We start from the raw sequence: 22746 nt of genomic DNA on the forward strand, positions 1-22746 counted from the left end.
CAATTTTTCATGTATTTTGTGCCTCAACTATCTCCTTCACTTTTACATTGGATGAAGGTGCGATAACTTTATTTACCTTTAAACCCAGTCCCACATGGTAGAGTATGATTTCCACTCCTGTATTGTGAGTTCTGATTTTGCCAGTAAGGCAAAGGTGCGAACTGCAGATTGTCAGGTGGTGTGTTTCTTCCACTCTGATACATGGCCTTGAGGTTCTCATCCTGAATGCTACTGCATTCAGACAGGGCAGAGTTTAAGTGTGTCCAGTCCGATTCCTTTCACAATATATTGACAGGCCGATGAGAGGGAATGCCATATTAGATCTAGTATTAGGTAATGAACCAGGTCAGGTGACAGATCTCTCAGTGGGTGAGCACTTGGGGGACAGTGACCACCGCTCCCTAACATTTAGCATTGTGATGGACAAGGATAGGAGCAAAGAAAACAGGAAAATATTTAATTGGGGAAGGGCAAATTATGAGGCTATAAAGCTAGAAATTGTGAGTGTGAATTGGGATGACATTTTTGAAGGGAAATGTACTATAGCAATGTGGTCATTGTTCAGGGATCTCTTGCAGGATGTTGGGGATAAATTTGTCCCAGTGAGGCAGAGAAGGAATGGCAGAGTGAAGGAACCATGGGTGATGAGAGAGGTGGAATATCTAGTTAGGAAGAAGAAGGCAGCATACATAAGGTGTAAGCAGCAAGGATCAGATAGGTCTCTTGAGGAATATAGGGTAGCAAGGAAGGAACTTAAGAAGGGGCTGAGGACACCAAGAAGGGGACATGAAAGGGCCTTGGCGAGTAGGGTTAAGGAAACACCAAGGCATATTTTCACTTATGAGAAGAGCAGAAGGATGACGAGAGTAAGGTAGGACCGATTAGAGATAAAGGTGGGAAGGTGTGCCTGGAAACTGTGGAAGTGGGTGAGGTCCTCAATGAATACTTCTCTTTAGTATTCACCAAGGAGAGGGGCCTTGATGACGCTGAGGACAGTGTTGGTAAGGTTAATGTTCTGGAGCATGTTGATATTGAGAGAGGATGTGTTTGAACTGTTAGAAAATATTAGGACAGATAAGTCCCTGAGGCCTGATGAAATATTCCCCAGGCTGCTCTGCAAGGTGAGGGAGGAGATTGCTGAGCCTTTGGCTAGGATCTTTGAGTCCTCGTTGTCCCACGGAATGGTACCAGAGGATTGGAGGGTGGTGAATGTTGTCTCCTTATTCAAAAAAAAAGTAGTAGGGATAGTCCAGGGAATTATAGACCAGTGAGCCTTACATCTGTGGTGGGCAGGCTGTTGGAAACGATTCTAAGAGATAGGATCTGTGGGCATTTAGAGAATCATGATTGATCAGGACAGCCAGCATGGCTTTGAAGGGCAGATCATTGTCTCACAAGCCTGATAGTGTTCTTTGAGGAGGTGACCAGACAGATTGTTGAGGGTAGTGCAGTAGATGTGGTCTACATGGATTTTAGTAAGGCATTTGACAAGGTTTCCACATGGTAGGCTTCTTCAGAAGGTCAGAGGGTATGGGATCCAGGGAAGCTTGGCTGTGTGGATTCAGAATTGGCTTGCCTGTAGAAAGCAGAGGGGTTGTGGTGGAGGGAGTGCATTCAGATTGGAGGGCTGTGACTAGTGGTGTCCCACAAGGATCGGTTCTGGATCTCCACTTTTCGTGATTTTTATTAATGACTTGGATGAGGGGTAGAAGGTGGGTTGGCAAGTTTCAGATGACACAAAGGTTGGTGGTGTTGTGGATATTGTGGAGGATTGTCGAAGATTTGCAGAGGGACTTTGACAGGATGCAGAGCTGGGCTGAGAAGTGGCAGATGGAGTTCAATCCGGAGAAGTGTGAGGTGGTACACTTTGGAAGGACTAACTCCAAGGCAGAGTACAAAGTTAATGGCAGGATTCTGGGCAGAGGGATCTGGGGGTTCATATTCACAGATCACTGAAAGTTGCCTTACAGGTGGATAGGGTAGTTAAGAAAGCTTATGGGATGTTAGCATACATAAGTCATGGGATCGAGTTTAGAGCTGCAAGGTAATAATGCAGCTCTATAAAACTCTGGTTAGACCACACTTGGAGTACTGTGTCCAGTTCTGTTTGCCTCATTATAGGAAGGATGTGGAAGCATTGGAAAGGGTGAAGAGGAGATTTACCAGGATGCTGCCTGGTTTAGAGAGTATGGATTATGAGGAGAGATTAAGGGAGCAAGGGCTTTACTCATTGGAGAGAAGGATGAGAGGAGACATGATAGAGGTATACAAAATATTAAGAGGAATAGATAGATTAGACAGCCAGCGCCTCTTTCCCAGGGCACCAATGCTCAATACGAGGGCATGGCTTTACAGTAATGGGGGGGAAGTTTAAGGGAGATATCAAAGGAAGGTTTTTTACCCAGAGAGTGGTTGGGGCATGGAATGTGCTGCCTGGGGCGGTGGTGGAGGCAGGTACATTGGTCAAATTCAAGAGATTACTAGATAAGCATATGGAGGAATTTAAAATAGTGGGATATGTGGGAGGAGGGGGTTAGCTGGTATTAGGTGAGGTTTAAAGATCAGCACAACATTGTGGGCCAAAGGGCCTGTATCGTGCTGTACTGTTCTATGTTCACTTCGAGTGCTTATGAGCCAGAAGTTCCCAGGAGCAGTGGGGAATTTACTACACTTGCACATTCCATACATTCATAGTACATCAAAATGCAGTTAAATTATTTCCATTTTCACTGATCTCAGTAAAATTGTTGTACAGAATAAATCTAGTGTGAACTGTATTCCCCCTTTCTTGCTTTTTTTGCCTTTAATGTTATCTTAGCAATATTCCTGACTGTAAATATTTGCTGGTGCACTCTTATGCTTATACGTTCTACCCCTTCTCGATGCACTCTGGCTGCTATTGTCCTGCACTATTGCTTTCTCTTCCTGAACACCCACTCTTGGGTCTTGGGTGAATGTGGTAAGACAGCATTTATTGCCAATCCATAATTAACTTCAGGGTGTTAAGTAAAAATCATGTATTTAATAAATAAGGTCATGTTTTGGCCAGACAAGATTTGGGTAGATTAGTAGTACTGAACCAGTTGCGTTAAATTACTGTTAGTATTAGTGTATAATAATTAGTACACTATATATTCTTTCAAGTACATGTAATTGGAAAAAGCTAAAATGAACCAAAATGAGCTGCTGATTGTTGGTCTTGTTTGGGTTGCAATAAAGAAACCTACAAAAATTACTTGTTAATGTAGAAATGTGTAATGGTTCATTGAAGTTAACTTGTATTGGATTTACTTAATATTCCTAATACTGTTAGGCCATAAATCGATGAAAAGTTTTTGGGTTGCAATGTCATGTTAATTGACCTTTTCTATTCAAAGGGATCCAACAAGTGTTCAGCCTTTTCTGTGCCGTGCTTACAGAAAACAAGATTATTTTTCACTCAACTAGCTATCAAAGGCTTGGTGAAGCATCCAGAGCACTAGAGTCTTTAATATTCCCTCTGAAGTATAGGTGAGACCTTAATTCCTGTTACACTCCATAAATTATATGTAATAATGTATATTTTTTTCCTCTGGAGAGTCACATAATGCATCAACTTGTATGCATAAAAATAATTTGTAGATCCAGTTTTTATATAATTTAGTCTACAGCATTTATCGAGGAAGTGAGTTCAGGGCTGAAATGTTTAACTGAGAATGCTCAATACAAGAGGGCATGGCTTTAAAGTAATGGGTGGGAAGTTCAAGGGAGATATCAAAGGAAGGTTTTTTACCCAGAGAGTGGTTGGGGCGTGGAAAGCACTGCCTGGGGCGGTGGTGGAGGCAGGTACACTGGTCAAATTCAAGAGATTGTTAGATAAGCATATGGAGGAATTTAGAATAGAGGGATGTGTGGTAGGAATGGCTTAGATAGTCTTAGGCGAGGTTGAAAGGTCGGCACGGCATTGTGGGCCAAAGGGCCTGTATTGTGCTGTACTGTTCTATGAACCGAACAAAAGTGCAGTACATGGGGAACCAATACTCCCACCAAGCCAACAGAGCAGGGGCGACACTTGACCTCCTCTTGGGAGAAATGAGGCTGGACAAATGGCTGAAGTGTCAGTGAGGGAGCACTTTGGGACCTGTGACCATAATTCTATTGGTCTTTAAATAATTATGGAAAAAGATAGGAATGGTCCGCAAGTTGTCCTAAATTGGTGTAAGGCTATTTTTGGTGGCATTAGACAGGAACTTGCAAACGTTGATTGGGAAGAGACTGTTAGCAGGTAAAGGGATGTCTGGCAAGTGGGAAGCATTTAAAAGTGAGATGGGGAGAGTTCAGGGCCAACATGTTGCTGTTAAAATGAAGGGATAGGCTGGCAGGATTAGGGAACCCTGGCTGACAAGGGATATTGAGACTCTGGTCAGCAAAAAGGAGACGCATGTCAGGTATTGACAGCTAGGATCAAGCAAATTCCTTGGAAGGTATGAGGGATTACAGTATAGGAGTATATTGAAGAAGGAAATCAGGAGGGCAAAAAGAGACCATGAGATGTTCTTAGCAGATAAGTTAAAGGAGAATCTTAAGAGATTCTATAAGTATGTTAAATGCTGAATGGTAACTATGGAGAGAATAGGTCCCCTTAAGGATAAATGTGGTCTTTTTTGTGTGGAGCCATGGGTGATTGGGTGAGGTTGTAAATGGATACCTCTTTTATTTAGGGAGGAGTGGACCATGGAAGTTAGGGAATTCAGGGAAGAGAACAGTGATGTCCTGTAAGGTACCACTATTACAAAAGAGGAAGTGGTGACAGTCTTGAAGCGCATAAAGGTGGATAAATCCCTGGTGCCTAACCAAGTGTGTCCTACCACACTGTGGGAAGCAAGGGAAGAAATTGCTGGGGCCCTGCAGAGATTTTTGTATCTTCCTTAGCCACGGGTGAGGTGCTGGAAGACTGGAGGGTAGCTAATGTTATGCCTTTAATTAGGCAAGGAATGGCAGATGGAATGCAAAGTGATGCATTTTGGGAAATTTAACCAGGGCAAGGCATACACAGTGAATGACAAGGCCCTGGGTAGTTTTATTGAACAGGGATACCTTGGGATATAGGTACCTAGTTCCCTCAAAGTGGCAACACTGGGATTCAAGGTGATGAAGAAGGCATATGGCATGCTTGCGTTCATCAGCCACTGCTTTGAGTACAAGAGTTGAGAAATCATGTTACAGCTATACAAGCCATTGTGTGCAGTTCTGGTTGCCATACATTTGGAAGAATGTCATTAAGATGGAGAGAAAAGATTAACAAGGATGTTACTGTGACTGGAAGGCTTGAGTTATAAGGGAAGACTGGATAGGCTGGGAACTCTTTTCCTGGAATAAGGGAGGCTGAGTGATGACCTCGCAGGGATTCATAAATTCATGAGAGGCCTAGACAAGATGGATGGTCACAGTCTTTTGCCCAGTGTAGGGTAGTCTACAACTTGAGGGCATGGGTTTAAGGTGAGATGGGAAAGACTTAAAAGGGAACTGAGAGGCAGGTTTTTCACACAGAGGGTGGTGGGCATATGGAATGAGCTGCCAGAGCTGCTAATTGCAACATTTTAAAGCCATTTAGACGGCCTCATAGATAGGAAAGTTTTGGAGGTATATGGGCCAAGTGCAGGCAAATGTACAATGTTCAAAATGATTATATTGGTCTCAATCACTATAGGCTGCATTTGAGCTAAAGCCTTCATTGTTCATTCATCTCCATTCATGAGAAGGTAATGGACAGGAGTTGTTCAATGCTATTTTCAATCTTGTCCTAGGTGGTAAGTGTGTATTTAGCTTTTGGGAACCAAAAAAAACTGCAGATGCTATAAATCTGAAACAAAGCAAAAGATGCTGGAAATACTCAAACCAGTTGGGCGGTATTTATGGTGAGAGAAGCAGAATTAATGTGTCAGGTAATGACTTTTTGTCAGAACTGGGAAAAATTAGAAAACAGCCATGTTGTAAGTTGCAGAGAAAGAGGAAGGATGTCATGAACATAGGGAATGCCTGTTTTCTAGGGTGGAGACTGAAAGAGAATGATGAAGGCTTGTTAATAGCAGCTAATCTGTTGAGGAGGTGTAAATAGAGGAGAGAGGCAAAACAAAACATGAAAACTGAGGCACAGAATGCAGCAGTTGCTGGTAATCTTATGTAAATGATAATGAGATAGGGAGCTAGGCAGAAGGCTGAAGAACAGGACCTCAAGGGTAGCAATCTCGGGATTGCTGCCAGTGCCACGCGATAGTGAAGGTAGGAATAGGAGGAGATGGCAAATGAATGCGTGGCTGAGAAGTTGGTGCAGGAGGGAAGGTTTTAGATTTTTGGATCATTGGGATCTCTTCTGGGAAGGTGGGACCTGTACAGAGAGGACGGGTTACACCTGAACCTGAGGGGGGCCAAGATCCTTGCAGCCAGGTTTGCGAGGGTGGTTCGGGAGGGTTTAAACTAGTTTACGAGGGGGATGGGAACTGGAGGAGTAAGTCAAAGGAAGAAGGGGATGGGGAAAAGTCAAGAGGTAGAGAGGTTTTGAGGAAGGAGAAGCAGAGTACAGGCTATAAAAGTAGTAAGGTGGATGGACTAAAGTGCATTTACTTAAATGCAAGAAGAATCAGGAATAAGGGAGATGAACTGAGAGCTTGGATAAGTACATGGGACTACGATATTGTGGCTATTACAGAGAAATGGCTGACATCAGGGCAGGAATGGATATTGAATATTCCTGGTTTTCAGTGTTTTGAAAGGGATGGGGGGGGGGGAGAAGAGGAGGAGGGGTGGCGATACTGGTGAGGGACACTATTACGGCTGCAGAAAGGGTGGATAATGTAGAAGGATCCTCTCTAGAGTCAATATGGGTGGAAGTTAGGAACAAGAAAGGAGCAGTTACTCTACTGGGAGTATTCTATAGGCCCCTGGTAGCAGCAGGGATGCTGAGGAGCAGATTGGGAGGCAGATTTTGGAAAGATGCAAAAATAACAGGGTTATTATAGTGGGAGACTTCAACTTCCCAAATATTGATTGGCACCTGCTTAGTGCCAAAGGTTTAGATGGGGCAGAGTTTGTTAAGTGTGTCCGGGACGGATTCCTGTCACAGTATGTTGACAGGCCGACGAGAGGGAATGCCATATTAGATCTAGTTTTAGGTAATGAACTGGGTCAGGTGACAGATCTGTCGGTGGGTGAGCATTTGGGGGACAGCGACCTTTAGCATTGTCGTGGACAGGGATAAGAGCAAAGAGGATGGGAAAATACTTAATTGGGTAAAAGCGAATTATGCGGCTATAAGGCGAGAACTTGGGAGTGTAAATTGGGATGACATTATTGAAGGGAAATGTACTATGGAGATGTGGTCGATGTTCAGGGATCTCTTGCAGGATGTTAAGGATAAATTTGTCCCGGTGAGGCAGAGAAGGAATGGCAGGGTGAAGGAACCATGGGTGACAAGAGAGGTGGAACAACTAGTTAGGAAGGAGAAGGCAGAATACATAAGGTGTAAGCAGCAAGGATCAGACAGGGCTCGTGAAGAATATAGAGTAGCAAGGAAGGAATTTAAGAAGGGGCTGAGGAGAGCGAGAAGGGGACATGAAAAGGCTTTGGCGAGTAGGGTTCAGGAGAATCCCAAAGCTTTTTTCTTGTACATGAAGGGCAGAAGAATGGCTAGAGTGAAGGTAGGTCCGATTAAAGACAAAGGTGGGAAGATGTGCCTGGAAGCGGTGGAAGCGGGTGAGGTTCCCAGTGAATACTTCTCTTCAGTATTCACTAAGGAGAGGGGTCTGGATGATGCTGAGGGTAGTGTTGGTAAGGGTAATGTTCTAGAGTATGTAGATATCAAGAGAGAGGTTGTGTTGGAGCTGTTAGAAAATATTAGGACAGATTAGTCCCCGGGGCCTGACAGAATATTCCCCAGGCTGCTGTGGGAGGCGAGGGAGGAGATTGCTGAACCATTGGCTAGGGTCTTTGAGTCCTCATTGTCCACGGGGATGGTACCAGAGGATTGGAGGGTGGCAAATGTTGTCCCCTTATAGTAGGGATAGTCCAGGGAATTACAGACCAGTGAGCCTTCTGTCTGTGGTGGGTAAGCTGTTAGCAAGGATTCTAAGAGATAGGATATGTGAGCATTTAGAGAAAGATGGACTAATTAGGGACAGCCAGCATGGCTTTGTGAAGGGAAGGGAAGATCTTGCCTCTCAAGCCTGATAGGGTTCTTTGAGGAGGTGACCAGGAAGATTGATGAGGGTAGTGTAGTAGATGTGATCTACATGGATTTTAGTAAGGCGTTTGACAAGGTTCTGCATGGTAGGCTTCTTCAGAAGGTCAGAGGCCAAGGGGTCCAGGGAGGCTTGGCCGTGTGGATTCAGAATTGGCTTGCCTGTAGAAAGCAGAGGGTTGTGGTGGAGGGGGTGCATTGGGATAGGAGGGCTGTGACTAGTGGTGTCCCACAGGGATCAGTTCTGGGACCTCTGCTGTTTGTAATATTTATGACTTACTGAGGGGATGGAAGGGTGGGTTAGCAAGCTTGCAGATGACACAAAGATCAGTGGTGTTGTGGCTAGTGTGGAGGGCTGTCGAAGCTTACAGAGGAATATTGATAGGATGCAGAGCTGGGCTGACAAGTGGCAGATGGAGTTCAATCCAGAGAAGTGTGAGGTGATACACTTTGGAGGGACAAACTCCAAGGTGGAGTACAAGGTAAATGGCAGGATTCTGGGCAGTGTAGAGGAGCAGAGGGATCTGGGGGCTCATATCCACAGATCACTGAAAGTTGCCTCACAGATGGATAGGGTAGTTAAGAAAGCTTATGGGATGTTAGCTTTCATAAATTGCGGGATCAAGTTTAAGAGCCGCAAAGTAATGATGCAGCTTTACAAAATTCTGGTTAGACCACACTTAGAGTACTGTGTCCAGTTCTGGGCGCCTCATTATAGGAAGGATGTGGAGGCGTTGGAAAGGGTGCAGAGGAGATTTACCAGGATGCTGCCTGAATTAGAGAGTATGGATTATGAGGAGAGACTAAAGGAGCTAGGCCTTTACTGATTGGAGAGAAGGAGGATGAGAGGAGACATGATAGAGGTTTATAAAATATTAAGAGGAATAGATAGAGTGGACAGCCAGCGCCTCTTTCCCAGGGCACCAATGCTCAATACAAGAGGGCATGGCTTTAAGGTAATGGGTGGGAAGTTCAAGGGAGATATCAGAGGGAGGTTTTTCACCCAGAGAGTGGTCGGTGCATGGAATGCGCTGCCTGGGGTGGTGGTGGAAGCTGATACGTTGGTCAAGTTCAAGAGATTGTTAGATAAGCATATGGAGGAATTTAAGATAGAGGGATATGTGGGAGTAAGGGGTTAGGTAGTCTCAGGTGTGGTTTGAATGTCGGTACAACATGGTGGGCCGAAAGGCCTGTATTGTGCTGTATTGTTCTATGGTTCTATGGTTCAAACCCAACAGGTGTGGATAGAAAAACTGAACTGCTGAGAGATAGAAAAGCAAAAAACTCCAGATATTAAACATTTGAAACAAAACAGAAAATGCTGGAAGCACCCAGCAGGTTAGACTTCCAGAAATGGAAACAGAACTGAAGCCCCAGGTCAGTGACCACTACCCTCACCATCAAAGATGTTCAATCCAAACCACTGAGCCTGATCCCGCTCCACAGTTGCTTCATGACCTGCGGAGCATCCCCATTTGCTATTCTTGTATCAGAACTGGCCAGCCTTGATACAAATTAGACAGAGTGAACATATAAAATTCTTTGAGGTCAAACAGAGAATGAAGGCAGTCTGTTTTGTTGTAAATACAAATTTTGTAAGAATTAAGGTAATGTTTAATTTAATTTTCCAAAACTTTTTTGTGATATTTTAAAAACTTTAAAGAGAGAAACTAGTTGTTTCAGTCTTGGCTGTCAATTAAATGAGATTTGTTTTACATTTTTGTTGTTTAGGAGAATGCCTGGCAATCTAGTATTTCTTTTAGCTTAATTTCTAGTTTTGCAGGGAGGTTATTTAACTGGCTTCATTGTGATTTTAGTTTATTAAACTATACATGCTTGAATTATCAAACCAAGAATGTCACAATTGCTTTGTTATTTGCACTTATTTAAAATTTAATATGAAAATTACAGGCCAGCAAAAACATTTTATTACCAATAAATCCATGAAGAAGCTGAGTTTATATTTTTAGATCTGTTAGTTATTAAAATCTGTCGATAGTCAGCCCATGGGGGGTACTGACTGAGTGTACACAGAGGAAAAAAAATGACTAGATTTTTTTCTGCACGATGTGATTAATGCTGTCAACACTGTTTTCTTTTTGTTTTTCCCCAGTTACCCTTACATTCCGATTCTCCCTGCACGTCTCTTGGAAGTACTAAGCTCACCAACTCCATTTATCATTGGTGTGCACTCCATGTTTCACAGTGAAATTCATGAACTGGTATGTTGCAGCCCATTTGTATGTTTGTTTAGAAGAGCAGTTTTAGCTTTTGCCAGATTTTGCACAGCACAGCGTGTCTACATTATTACCAAAGCTCTGATGTGATATTTCTTACTGGATTTGAATTGCTTACTAATTGAAAATTGATTAGATGTGAAAATTGATTCGATATGTTATTATGTTGATTTTTATTACTTTGCATTTTCGATCCTTGACCATTAACATTCATGAAAGAGATATTTTCACTGATACGTCATCTTAGTCATGGAATACTCCACATGCCCTTGGAGTTGGTTCAAGTCAGCAATTGATGATAAAATCACAAAGGCCTTGCCCCTTATGAGAGTAATACAGTTCCTCCGGAATAGCTGGAACTGGAATTGAATAGAAACATGGTTGACTAATTGGAGGAAGATGTTAGTGGTGTCAGGATTATCATCAGACTGGGAGATTTTTTTGTTATTTGTTCACAGAATGTGGACTTTTGCTGGCATTTACTGTTCAATAATAATTGCCCCTGAACAGGGTAGTTAAGAGTCAACCACCTTGGTAGGTCTAGAATCCTGATCATATAATTTCTTTGTCTAAAGGACTTGATGAACTAGATAGACTTTAAAAAGTCAATCACTTAATTTTACCAGTCTGAGACTAGCTTCTTTTTTCAATTGCACATTTATTTAGTTATCTGAATTTAAATTCCTTAGCTACCATTATGGGATTCAAAATCATTGCTGTAGATCAATCCTCCAGAATCTCGTTACTGTTCCAATAATTCAGTCATGATACCACCATAGCCAGCAGCACCAGTGGTGTCTCAGCCCATTTTGAGATCTAGTATTTTTATGATCTAGAGCTAGTAGTTAAATCTTGTGAAGCTGATATATTTCAGCACTACACTAGATATATGCAAGAAGATTTAGATGCCTTGAAATTTTCTGAAACTAGCATTCTTCATGGTCAGGACTCCAGTAAGAAAATTGTAGATTTTGTTAGAGTAACGTGATTACAGCACCGGCAACCTGGGTTCAATTCCGGCTGCTGTCTGTGAGGAGTTTGTACTTTCTCCCTGTGTCTGCATGGGTTTCTTCCAGGTGCTCTGGTTTCCTCCCACATTCCAAAGATGTACAGGTTAGGAAGTTGTGGGCATGCTATTGTTGGCGACGGAAGCATGGCGACATTTGTGGGCTGTCCCCAGAACACTCTATGCAAGAGATGTATTTTGTTGTGTGTTTCGATGTACATGTGACTAATAAAGATATCTTATTGTTATTGGTGTTATGGCATTTTTGGAACATTAATAATACAGTTGAATGCAAGACACTCAAGCTAGAGAATAGAAAATTGTATACTTGCCAGAGATGGTGATTAAAGCAGAGACCACAAGCATTGAATAAGAGGTTAGAGTCATCAGAAGAATGGGGATGAAGGATATGGGATCAGGGTTGATATTTAGGATTCAGATTCATGCTTTTGTGGAGAATAAATGGCAATGTGGGTGGTTTGAACTGATAGGCCTGTTTAAGATTGGTAATTCCCATGCCTCAGTGTAACACTTGTGGGGTTCTGTAAAGTATATGAATAATCTGTTACTGTTGGCCTAATTTGCAGAAGTCATTCCAATTTTTAATATTTATTTTCTTGATCTCAGAAATGCTCTTTTTAATTGTTTTCTTTTTCTAGTTGGATGTAATTATTGCTGATTTGGATGGAGGTACCATTAAAATCCCAGAATGTATTCACCTCTCCCAGTTGCCAGAGCCTCTATTACATCAAACACAAGAAGCACTTTCTCTTGTAAGTTGGATTTCTGATAAAAACATGATTAAAACTATTCAACTAGTAGTATGATCATTTAATTGTATTTGGAGTTTCAGTTGTTGAATAAAGTGATCTAGTTTGGTCTTTTGTTGACCCTGAAATTGCTGTGGGAATGATTTTAACAAATCCTCCTCACCCCCTTCCCAGTTTAATGATACAGTCCAGCATGAGGAGTGATAGTTTACTTCTTAGGGTTGCTTTCATTGCTAAAGAACCACCCATGTCTCTATTGTTTTCTCAACAGATTTTGTGCAAACATTCATGTCTTTTCCTCTCATTTCACTCTTTTCCAGCTTGTTCTGAATCTGTTTTCTCTCTTCTCAGTTCGTGATGGTTCTACAAATTGTATGATATGACTGCTTTAATCTCCTCCTCTATCCTTGGATTTTCCAAATCTACCCCCATGCTGGAAACACTTTCTGCACTTTGATGTTCTCTTGCTGTTAACTACAGAAATATCTCCCACCTGTCCAGTGATAGCCAAACTTAACAACAGCTGATGCACATCCTCTTGCAAAACAAAACACTATTCATGATCTTCACCTACGATGTCACTCCTGTTGTTTCATTTTTTTTGAGTTTAATCTGGCTCAGTTCAGTTACCTGTCTAACCAACTCTTTTCCTTTATATTTGAATCCCTTTAGTCGAATTTTAATGTGTGTCCACAGCGAATGAATGAATCAATGTGTAGTTTGCTGTAAAGAGTACATGTACTGCTCTCTCTCTTTCTGGGAACCTGATGGAAAAATAGTGATTAGGAGCCATTGGGCTAAATCTTGTTGATAAATGCCAGTGATTCATGGCATACTGTTGGTATTTACAAATGTAGAAGTCTTGAACTTGCTCTAAGAGTCTTGACAGTGAATCTGTCAATATACTCCACCGCTGCACAATGCATTTGGTAAATCTGATCATGGACCCTGAACAAAATAGATCCCACCCCCCTCCCCCCCCCCCCAGGATCTTTGAACCCATTTATCTCAAAGGTGATTTTATGGATCCAAGCAGATAGGTAAGAATAAGGGAAAGCTGCATTTTTTTTTAACTTGTTTGTGTTTGCAGTGATGTTTATTATCCAAGTGGCTGTAAGTAATTTTAGATTACTTTCAAAATGTTATTTTGAAAAATTAGTTATTCATTTTTAATAGTTTTTGAATGCTTTTTAATCAGCAATGATAGGGATCAAATCTTCATGAGACTCCATGAGTAGCTATTATGCATGTACTTCTGTACTAACTGTATATTAGTACAGAAGTGCATGCATAATAGCTACTCAGTTGGAGTCGCAAAGGAGCTTTGCAGCTGCGTTTTTGGTGTTCCTGGTAGAGCTGTGTCATTCCACCAATTACTTGATCTATTGAATTCAGTTTCACAATTTAATTTGATTTGATTTCCTCTGAGAACTCATCTATTGCCATAACCATTTGTCAGTCATGCCTAACTTGTCACTGTAAATCTCCTGACAGCATCTAAACATTTCTCTCAAACCTAGAATTTTCTTTGCCACTGCAGTGGTATATTGGATGCTCATGGGGGTTTTGGTGGTGGGCCAACTGTGAGGAAATTGTGTGGAAAAAATTTTGTGTTTGGGGGTGGGGTGGGGGGGGCGTTTGGGTTATGATGATCCACTTGGGCAATCATTGCGAAGATAAATGGAGAATAAGGTTTGATTAGGTTGGTGGGTGGGGGCAGGACTCGGGGTAAACTGGTGAATGTTGAGCTCAGGTTGAGCAAGAATCAAGAAGTGCTGAGGGTGAGTGGCCCAAGGGATCCCACCTAAGTTGGGTTAGTGGCACCATCTTGGGACCTACTTGGAGGAGATCTCTTTAGGTCTCACAAAAGCTGCTCCTGCAGCCGCTGTGTATATCTGTTTCATAGAAATAGCCTGTTGAAGGCATGGGCCTCTCTAATGCAAATAGATATTCTAGAAGAGGCAACCAGACATGGATTGCACATTGTTGGGCACCACTGTGGTCCACCATTTGTTGTGCAACAGACATACAGAGAAACCTGCAGCAAATGATGCTCCAAGTCCTGAATTCTCACAGAAATTGGATCAAAGAGTGTACAAAGGCATGGTGTTATAGTCACTCCACCATGGCTTATTTCTATACCACTGCTTGCTGCCAGTTTTCTATCTTCTCAACAAGGCCAGTGAATCAAATTGTGAAGAAAGGGCATGGAAAAATAAAGAATCAATAAAATCTCTTCAGCCTGTTTCATTGGTGCCAAAAACTAATGCACCTTAATTAACAATGATGTAATGACATAAGTTTTCTTTCAGCTTCCACTACACCAGTCCCAATTCCAAACCCCTCCCAAGATTGTCACTGATGTCAGACACAACTTTGTGCAGCATTGGTGTTCCATTTGATTTCAAACTTTGTGTCACACTTAGTGCCACTACTACTTTTAACATTACCTATCTCCAGTTATCCCCTGCTCCACATTTTTCCCACATCTCCAGCTTAATTTCTCCAATATGTTTCTCAAAGGTCTCCTGTTCCAATTTGAAAATTGAAGAACTGAAAATTAGCCAAAGGATAAAGTAGAGTTGTGGTGAATGGCTGTTTTTTGGACTGGAGAGTGATATGCATTGGCATTTACCAAGTTTATTACTAGAAATATTGCTGTTTTTTGCTGTGCATTAATGATTTGGTCATCAGGGCCAGTTTCAAAATGCGCATGGCATGAAACATAGACATTTGATAAACTGGAGCAAGATAATAGTAGACTTTAAGAGGATGTAGAAAGACTGGTGGGATGGTTGGACATATGAGAAAAGAAATTTGGTATAGAAAGTACAGAGTGATATAATCTAACAGAAGGAGTTAAGAAGGAATACAAACAAAGTGGTAAAATTTTAAACACAGTGTAAGAACGTGGAGACCTAGGGGTGTTTTCAGTAATTGAAGGCAGCGTGACAAGTTAACAGAGCAGTTAATGAAACATTTGGGAATGCCGTCTTTATAAAGTGTCAAAGAATACGAAAGGCAGAAAATTATTACTAAATACGCTATAGGCGTAAATCGGTTAGCGCGACGCTATTACAGTGCCAGTGATCGGGGTTTGATTCCCGTCGCTGTCTGTAAGGAGTTTGTATGTTCTCCCGTGTCTGCATGGGTTTCCTCTGGGTGCTCTGGTTTCCTCCCACATTCCAAAGATGTATGGGTAGGTTAATTTGCGTTTAAAATGGGCGGTGCAGACTCATTGGGCCGGAAGGGCCTATTAAAGAGCAATTGTATTTGGTCGCTCAAACGTAGATTGAAAGAGAGCATACAATGAGTTGTGACAAAGAAATTTTTGCTTTTGTGTACTGTGGTTGGGATTTGGATGGTATTCTCTCATAGTATAGTGGGTATGGCTTCATTGGTGGCTTTTGAAAGGGTATTAGATGAATAATTTGAGATAGTTTAAGTAATTATGTAGAAATGGGAGTGAGCAAGAGGATAGCACTAATTGAATTGTTTTTTGAATGCCTGCCCAAACTTGATGGGCTGAATGTTCCTCCTTTTTGTGGTATTGTTCTTCATTTCAGCGGATAAATTCAGAATCTTCATTCTTGCTTATAAATCCCTCAAATTAATTCACCCACTTTTGTAACCACCTACAGCTTGGGGCTAATCTGGGTGTCAGCTGTTTATTCTATAGCATGGTTGCCTTTCAAAACCATGCTATAGAATAAACAGCTGATTCCCAGCCATTCGCGACCTCAGTTATTCTACTCAGTTTCTATTTTCATCTCTTTGATGAACCTTTTGTCTGTTATTACTGTTAGCACTTGCAATATTCCATGGCCAAAAACTTGTACAAGCACAGTTATTATGGAGATGCACTGTATCTGTGTTGTCCATTTGTTCCTTTTGCAATTTTGGCAATGGTCACTCTTTATTGTGTTAATATTTAATATCTGTTAAATCACGGTAATTTTGGTGGATTTTGATCACGTGATTCAATCCAATACCATTGCTGTTTATTATTTTTCAGTTTTGCAGTTCTTTGTTATTCAGTGAGCCGTTATTAAAGGCTGAGATGCTCTCATTTCCAGGTTGCAAATTATCATTCTCTTGTTATGCAGTGATATCACCAAAGCGGAATTACTTGACTTAGAAGTTAATTGTTCTAAATAGCACTAAATTCCAAGCTGGTCGAAGAGACTGTAAATTACTTAATGATGTGGTGAACATCTGAAGTGAAACCATCAATGTTTTTTAGGTTATTCATCCAGATCTGGAGGTAGCTGATTATGCTTTTCCTCCTGTTCGTACTGCTCCTTCTAATCTTAGACTGTTGGTGAGTATAATTTATTCAACAAATTTCTATTTCTGTGACTGAATTGCATGAAATTAATAATTTTCTTATGGAATTCTAACTGTTAATTTTGCCTCTCTAGGATAAGGAAATTAGAGCAGTCTTCCTTAGGTTGTTTGCACAGCTCTTTCAGGGGTATCGATCATGCTTGCAACTGATTCGAATTCATCCTGAACCTGTGATACACTTTCACAAGGTCAGTAACAAATCACCATTAACTGAGTCTTGAAGATATTAAGGATTTTTAGTCACATAATGTTGACATTATTCATACATGGATGGTTGTGTGGCAAGATATCAGTTTACACATTTTTATCATGACATGATTGTTGAATTTGTATGCAAAAGAAACAGTAATGTTCTAATGTCTCAGAGGTGTGGAATTCTCCTCATTTATGTTACAACTCTGAAATCGGGCAGAGGTTCTTTTTCTGTCTGCTGGATCTTGGTCACTAATTGGAGAAGTCTGAACCTAGTGTGTATGAATGGTTGAAGTGCTCACCCTGCTTTTGAGTGGAAAAGTTAGAAAATGATGCAACTGGAGCGTTATTTTTGAGATACCAGTGGAAGTGTAACTTCAGGGTGAAAGTAGGTTTATGCTAATTACAGGCACCCCTAACTCCTGTTGGCAGAATACATTTTCTTATCATAACAACAAAAAAAAGTGGCTTGAATTTTCTTTCTTTTTGGTAGTGATATTTTTGTGGTGAATTCTGTTTGTCAATAACTTAATCATCCTTCAAAAAGCTTGTTTTGTTACAAATTGAATAATTATGCTGACAGTAGGAATTTTTACATATTCATAGTTTAATATTAATTAATAATTTCCATGCTTCAATCTTAAAACAATTATCTGTTAATGTGTGTAAAGTGAACTTGAAGTAATTCTGAAAAAAAGATCTGTAAAATTAGCAGGCCAAATAAAAATGCAAAATCCACAAACGCAACAAAACAAATGCATTCTTAGATAAATGTAAAATCAAATGGCATGCACTATATAAAGTAAGACTCTCTAAAAATCCTGGAGAAGGGTAGGGAAAGGATTTCACCAGAGTGAATTTCGAGAAATACAGAAATGCACCATAAGGGCTGATCATATTTGAAAAGAAAGACGGAAGAAAGCTTTGCAGCAAAAGCTGAACATCACAGTAAAACATTCTTTCCGGAAGAAGATATTCAAAGAAGAGCTGAAATATACCTTCCTAAATAGAGATCATTTAAGCAAAATCAATTATTACTCCGTAAATTTGATGGAATTCTTTTGCAGGCTGAAAGTGCTCAAAGCAAATAAATCCCAATGGGACAGAGTTTTGGAGGGCATAAAGGAGGAACTTCTTGAAGCACAAACAATGTAGATACACAAAAGACATTTGTTAGAGTTCCATTCAAAAAGCTCTTGATTATCATCTGAAAATGGATTAAAAACTGAAAGGTAGAAAAACAAGAATACTCATTGGTGTGACATTGGCATAGAGAATGAAGTACTTGATTTCTGGTGTAGAATCACTAGTTGTTTGAATTCGTAATAATGGCCTTTACATATAAACTTAATACAAAGTTAAATTTGTACATATAATAAGAGAGGTAGTAGAATTGGAGGGGGAAGCTCAACTTACTGAATGAATTGGGTAAGATGTAGACAAAAGAGCAATAGTATGTAAAGTTAAATGCAGATGTAGAGTAAAGGAGGGGAGAACAGAAGTACAGACCCGCCTTTATATAAAAAAAAGTAGTTGAGGTATCCAGTGACGAAATTAAATGATATTTAGAAATCTTTGTAACTTTGACAGTAAGCCTAACCATGGCAGGACTATGGCCAACAACCCAAAGTATAATTGATGTATTCAACCAAAGCAGTAAGCCTAATTAAGCTGTGGCAATGTGCCCAGTTTTGCTAACTGAAGTTCCTGCAAAAACAATACCACTAAGTACTACAGACTGATTCTTAGTATCAGTGATCTGAATTAGTCGAAGAAAGTGGGAAGATGATTTTGCAGGCTAAGATGTAGGGGTTCAGTGGTCATCTTACTGACTGTATTAAACTATTAAAAGAACTGAAAAGAGAAATCTAGAGTCCAGACTTGTAAGACGAGCACTGAGGCACAAAGTCAAACTTGGGAAAGATAAATTTAGGATTCATATTTCAGAAGATTCTTCCACACCCACAGAGTAATCAATATTTGGAATGATTTGCCAGCTAAAGTAGTGAAAGGACAAGGATTATTAAAAAAAACATTGAATATGACATTGGGCTATCTTTGTGATGTTTCATAAAGAGTGAAATAGGATCTAATGAAGACTCATGCTGGCAGTCCAAAAGCTTCTGCTCTGTCATTTAGTTTCCCCTGTAAGGTTCAATTTGGTGAAAATTGCTTCAGAAACTTTTTTTAAACCTTCATCTCTCACCAGATTTCAAGTCAGTCAATAATTGTTGAGAGAAGATTATTAAATGCAAGTTGGAAATATTTGTTCCTTTCTTAAATATTTCAAATAATTTACGGGGAAATTTCCTACCAAACTCAACTATGTTTTCAATTTAATGAAAGTTTTGTTGAATGCAGTAATGCTATTCCAGTTTTTATTTTAATAATTTTCTTAAAGTGAGAATACAGGTGAGAGGTGGATTTGATAGGCAAGAAACATTCTGATAGGCTGGAACAGGAAGCTGCACCAAGAATGGTGTGCAGCAATTTGGGAGTGAGGCAATTGGACTAAAGTTGAGAATTGGAAAGAAATTTAGTTGTTTTCAAGAAGAAAGGTATCATTAACCTAGATGTTCAACTTGGGCATGATGTTTGAAAGTAAGTTATGGAGGTTTATCTCCTCTCCGACTGGGATCAATGATTTATATGATGTGTCTAAGACTCTGAGTGACAATGCAGAATCAATGACCCAGAATTTTGTAGTCACTGCTGATTTACATATATATATAAAAAAAATTCCTTTTTATGAATCTCTTGAAGGATGTCATAGTGAGGAACTACAACAAGGAAATCAATATTGGAAGACAATTGGAGATTTCAACATCCGATATGTATAGTTTTCATTTTGTTTTAATGTTCTTATGCATATTTTGTTTTCTTTTTGTCCCAATTTAGCATTATGATGACCATTATTACAATTTTCAGTGATAGCTAAATATATAGAACATAGAACAATACAGCACAGGAACAGGCCCTTTGGCTCATGATATTGTGCAGAACTAATTAAGCTGGTCACACCTGATCCCTTCTCTCTGCACATGGTCCATATCCCTCCAATCTCTGCATACTCAAGTGACTATCTAAGAGTCTCTTAAATGCCTCTATCGTATCTGCCTCTACCACCACCTCTGACAGTGCATTCCAGACACTCTGTGTAAAAAAAGATATTTTAAGATACCCTTTCTAAGTTGTGTTCACTCAGTGATTGAGGTTGAAGCAAACTCCAGAAATTTTAAGTCATTGGTGTGCACTGAATAAAATTTTTTGCTGCTCTTCTGGAATAATGCAGAAGACCATATGATGTAATAAATATTTTGCAGGCCAGTACTGCAAGAGTGTCCATTGTAGCAGTACAATGTTTCCAGCCTGCAGTAGAGTCAGAACAGCTTTTGTTTCTAACGTCTACTGCCCATCATTGAAATTGCATTTTTTTTAACATTAGGAGGCTTAAAAATTTCTAGCACCTGATATTGGCTTAGTGAACGAAGTCGGAGTTGTAGTGGTGTGTTTTTCAGATTGGAGGCCTGTGACCAGTGATGTGCGACAGGGATCGGTGCTGGGTTCCCTGTTGATTGTCCGTATATATTAATGATTTCGATGAGAATGTAGGTGGCTTGAATAGTAAGTTTACGGATGACACCAAAATTGGTGGTGTAGTGGACAGTGAAGAAAGTTGTCTAAGTTTACAACAGGATCTAGAAGAACTGAGAACATGGGCAAAGGAATAGCAGATTAAATTAAGTACATAGTTCCCTGAAAATGGCGATGTAGATGAGGTGGTGAAGAAGGGATAGGGCATGGGCGGACCTTCACAGTTGGGGCATTTAGTACAAGAGTTGGGATGTCAAGTCACGAGGCATTGGTGAGAACGCACCTGGAATGTGTGCAGTTCAGGTCGCCGTGCTAATGAAGAATGCGATTAAGCTGGAGAGGGTGCAGTAAAGATTCACAACGATGTTGCCAGGACTGGAGGCTTGAGTTATAAGGAGAGATTGCATAGGCTGGGACTGTTTTCCCTGGAGCGAAGTAGGCTGAGGGTGGCTTTATAGAGGTTTATAAGATCATGAGGGGCGTAGGTGGATGGCCTTTTTCCGAAGGTAGGAGAGTCTAAACCTAGAGGGCATAGGTTTAAGGTGAGAGGAGAAGGATTTAAAGGGGACTGGGCTCAAATATTTCACACAACAGGTGGTGAGTATATGGAACGAGATGCCAGAGGAGGTGGTAGAGGCAGGTACAATTACAATGTTTAAAAGACATTTAGATAGATTCATGGAGAGGAAAGATTTAGAGGGATATGGCCAAAATGCAGGCAAATGGGACTAACTTAGAAAGCCATCTTGGTCAGCATGGAAGAGTTGGGCCAAAGGGCCTGTTTCTGTGCTGCATAACTCTATGACTCTATGATACTCATAGGTAGTTTTAAAAAAAACTGCAAGCATTGCACACTGCAAGTTAAGTAGTTAAATTCCCATGTAGAGAATTTATAAGGTACGTTGGTAATATTTGGTTAAATACCAGCAAATATTGTTATGACAACATGTAACAACCTTTTTCAAAAAAAAACACAAAAATATACTGGCATTGTATAAATCTGCAGCATGGGAAATAATGGAATAGGAATAGTGGTAGTTTTTAGTGAAGTGTATTTGAACAAATTATCGTCAGAAGCACAATTAGTGTATAAATCTGGAAGTGGACAATTGAATTACATATCATTTGTACACTTATTTTGTTCTGTATGTTTCCTCTCTTTTAGGCATTTAGTTTTTAACATTTCAAAGCTTAATATTGCCTTCTGCATTATGAATAAACCCTTGTTAAAGGTTTGGAGTCACACAGATGGAGGTATTTGCACAAGTTAATTCTGCACTCCAGGATTAAAATACGAGTCAAGTAATTAAATGTGTACATGTACCATGAACCACCACAAAAATAATAACTAAGTTTTTGAAGGGGAGAAATGACCAGAGTTAATTGTACTTTAAGAAGAGCCTCATAAAATAAGACACATTTTAAATATGAGCCTTAAAGATGATACAATTGGAAAATTCTCCCTGTTAGTATTTTTCAATATCTTTAACAAATTTCAAAGGCTTACATTTTTATTTTCCAGTGCCATCAAAAATATCATTTTCCATTTTGGGCACACACTGTTGGCTTGAAGCCCTAACCAGGAATAGTACAGATGGAAGTGGAGGAAATTTTTTTGTATTATGAAACAATCATTTGGAATGAACCTCGGAAGATGCCCTATTTGCTTTTCCTATTTAGCATGCCAATAATCTTTGACCTGTCAGCTTCAGTTGTTACACATTCTGAATTTCCAAAACTCCTATCATGAATAATCCTTGGAGTTAATGGGGAAACAAAGCTGTAATTTGTTAGTCTTGAATGTATTTGCATGTAGGCCCCAAGAGTCAAATCCTGGTGTCCTGTACCAGCTTTTGTTGTATGTTTAGTAAATGCAATTCTTGTGTTTTTTTTTCATTTCCCACTATACATTAATTCAGTATCATTCACTCAAATGTGCTTGTTAGATACTTTTCCAAGTTGAAGCTCACGTTGCCTAATGGTATATGATGCTGAGTGACAAGTAAATCTATTGTTATTTATTTGGAAATATTTGGTCATATTGCAGGCAGCCTTTCTGGGACAGCGTGGATTGGTTGAAAATGACTTCTTGACAAAGGTTCTTGATGGAATGGCATTCGCAGGATTTGTGTCAGAAAGGGGACCTCCCTACAGGTCCTGTGATTTGTTTGATGATGTAAGAATTTTGTAGCATTCCTTTATTTTATTCTCTTTTTAAAATATTTTAATAGTTACAGTTTTAGAATTTTTACATTATGAATGTTACAGAAATGACTTGTGCCAACATTTTAGCTATCAGAATGGTTTGTATAATTGCATTGTGCATATGTTATAAATTATCCCTAGTCCCATTAGCTTAATTTAATAGTTGGGTTTCCAAGAATT

The 22746-nt window shown here is 40.1% G+C and overlaps 1 protein-coding gene across 4 annotated transcripts in view; it reads left to right on the forward strand.

Annotated features, from left to right (window-relative positions):
• sbf2 (SET binding factor 2) overlaps positions 1-22746 on the forward strand; it is a 406613-nt gene that overhangs the window by 197757 nt on the left and 186110 nt on the right. For all 4 annotated transcript variants that reach the window (XM_052028866.1, XM_052028868.1, XM_052028865.1 and 1 more), the window contains exons 7-12: positions 3378-3510; positions 10329-10437; positions 12118-12231; positions 16472-16549; positions 16650-16763; positions 22409-22537. In XM_052028866.1, coding sequence (XP_051884826.1) covers positions 3378-3510; positions 10329-10437; positions 12118-12231; positions 16472-16549; positions 16650-16763; positions 22409-22537 — 677 coding nt within the window. The remainder of the gene's footprint in view (positions 1-3377; positions 3511-10328; positions 10438-12117; positions 12232-16471; positions 16550-16649; positions 16764-22408; positions 22538-22746) is intronic.

This window comes from Pristis pectinata, chromosome 14, assembly GCF_009764475.1.
Source record: "Pristis pectinata isolate sPriPec2 chromosome 14, sPriPec2.1.pri, whole genome shotgun sequence".
Lineage (NCBI taxonomy): Eukaryota > Metazoa > Chordata > Chondrichthyes > Rhinopristiformes > Pristidae > Pristis > Pristis pectinata.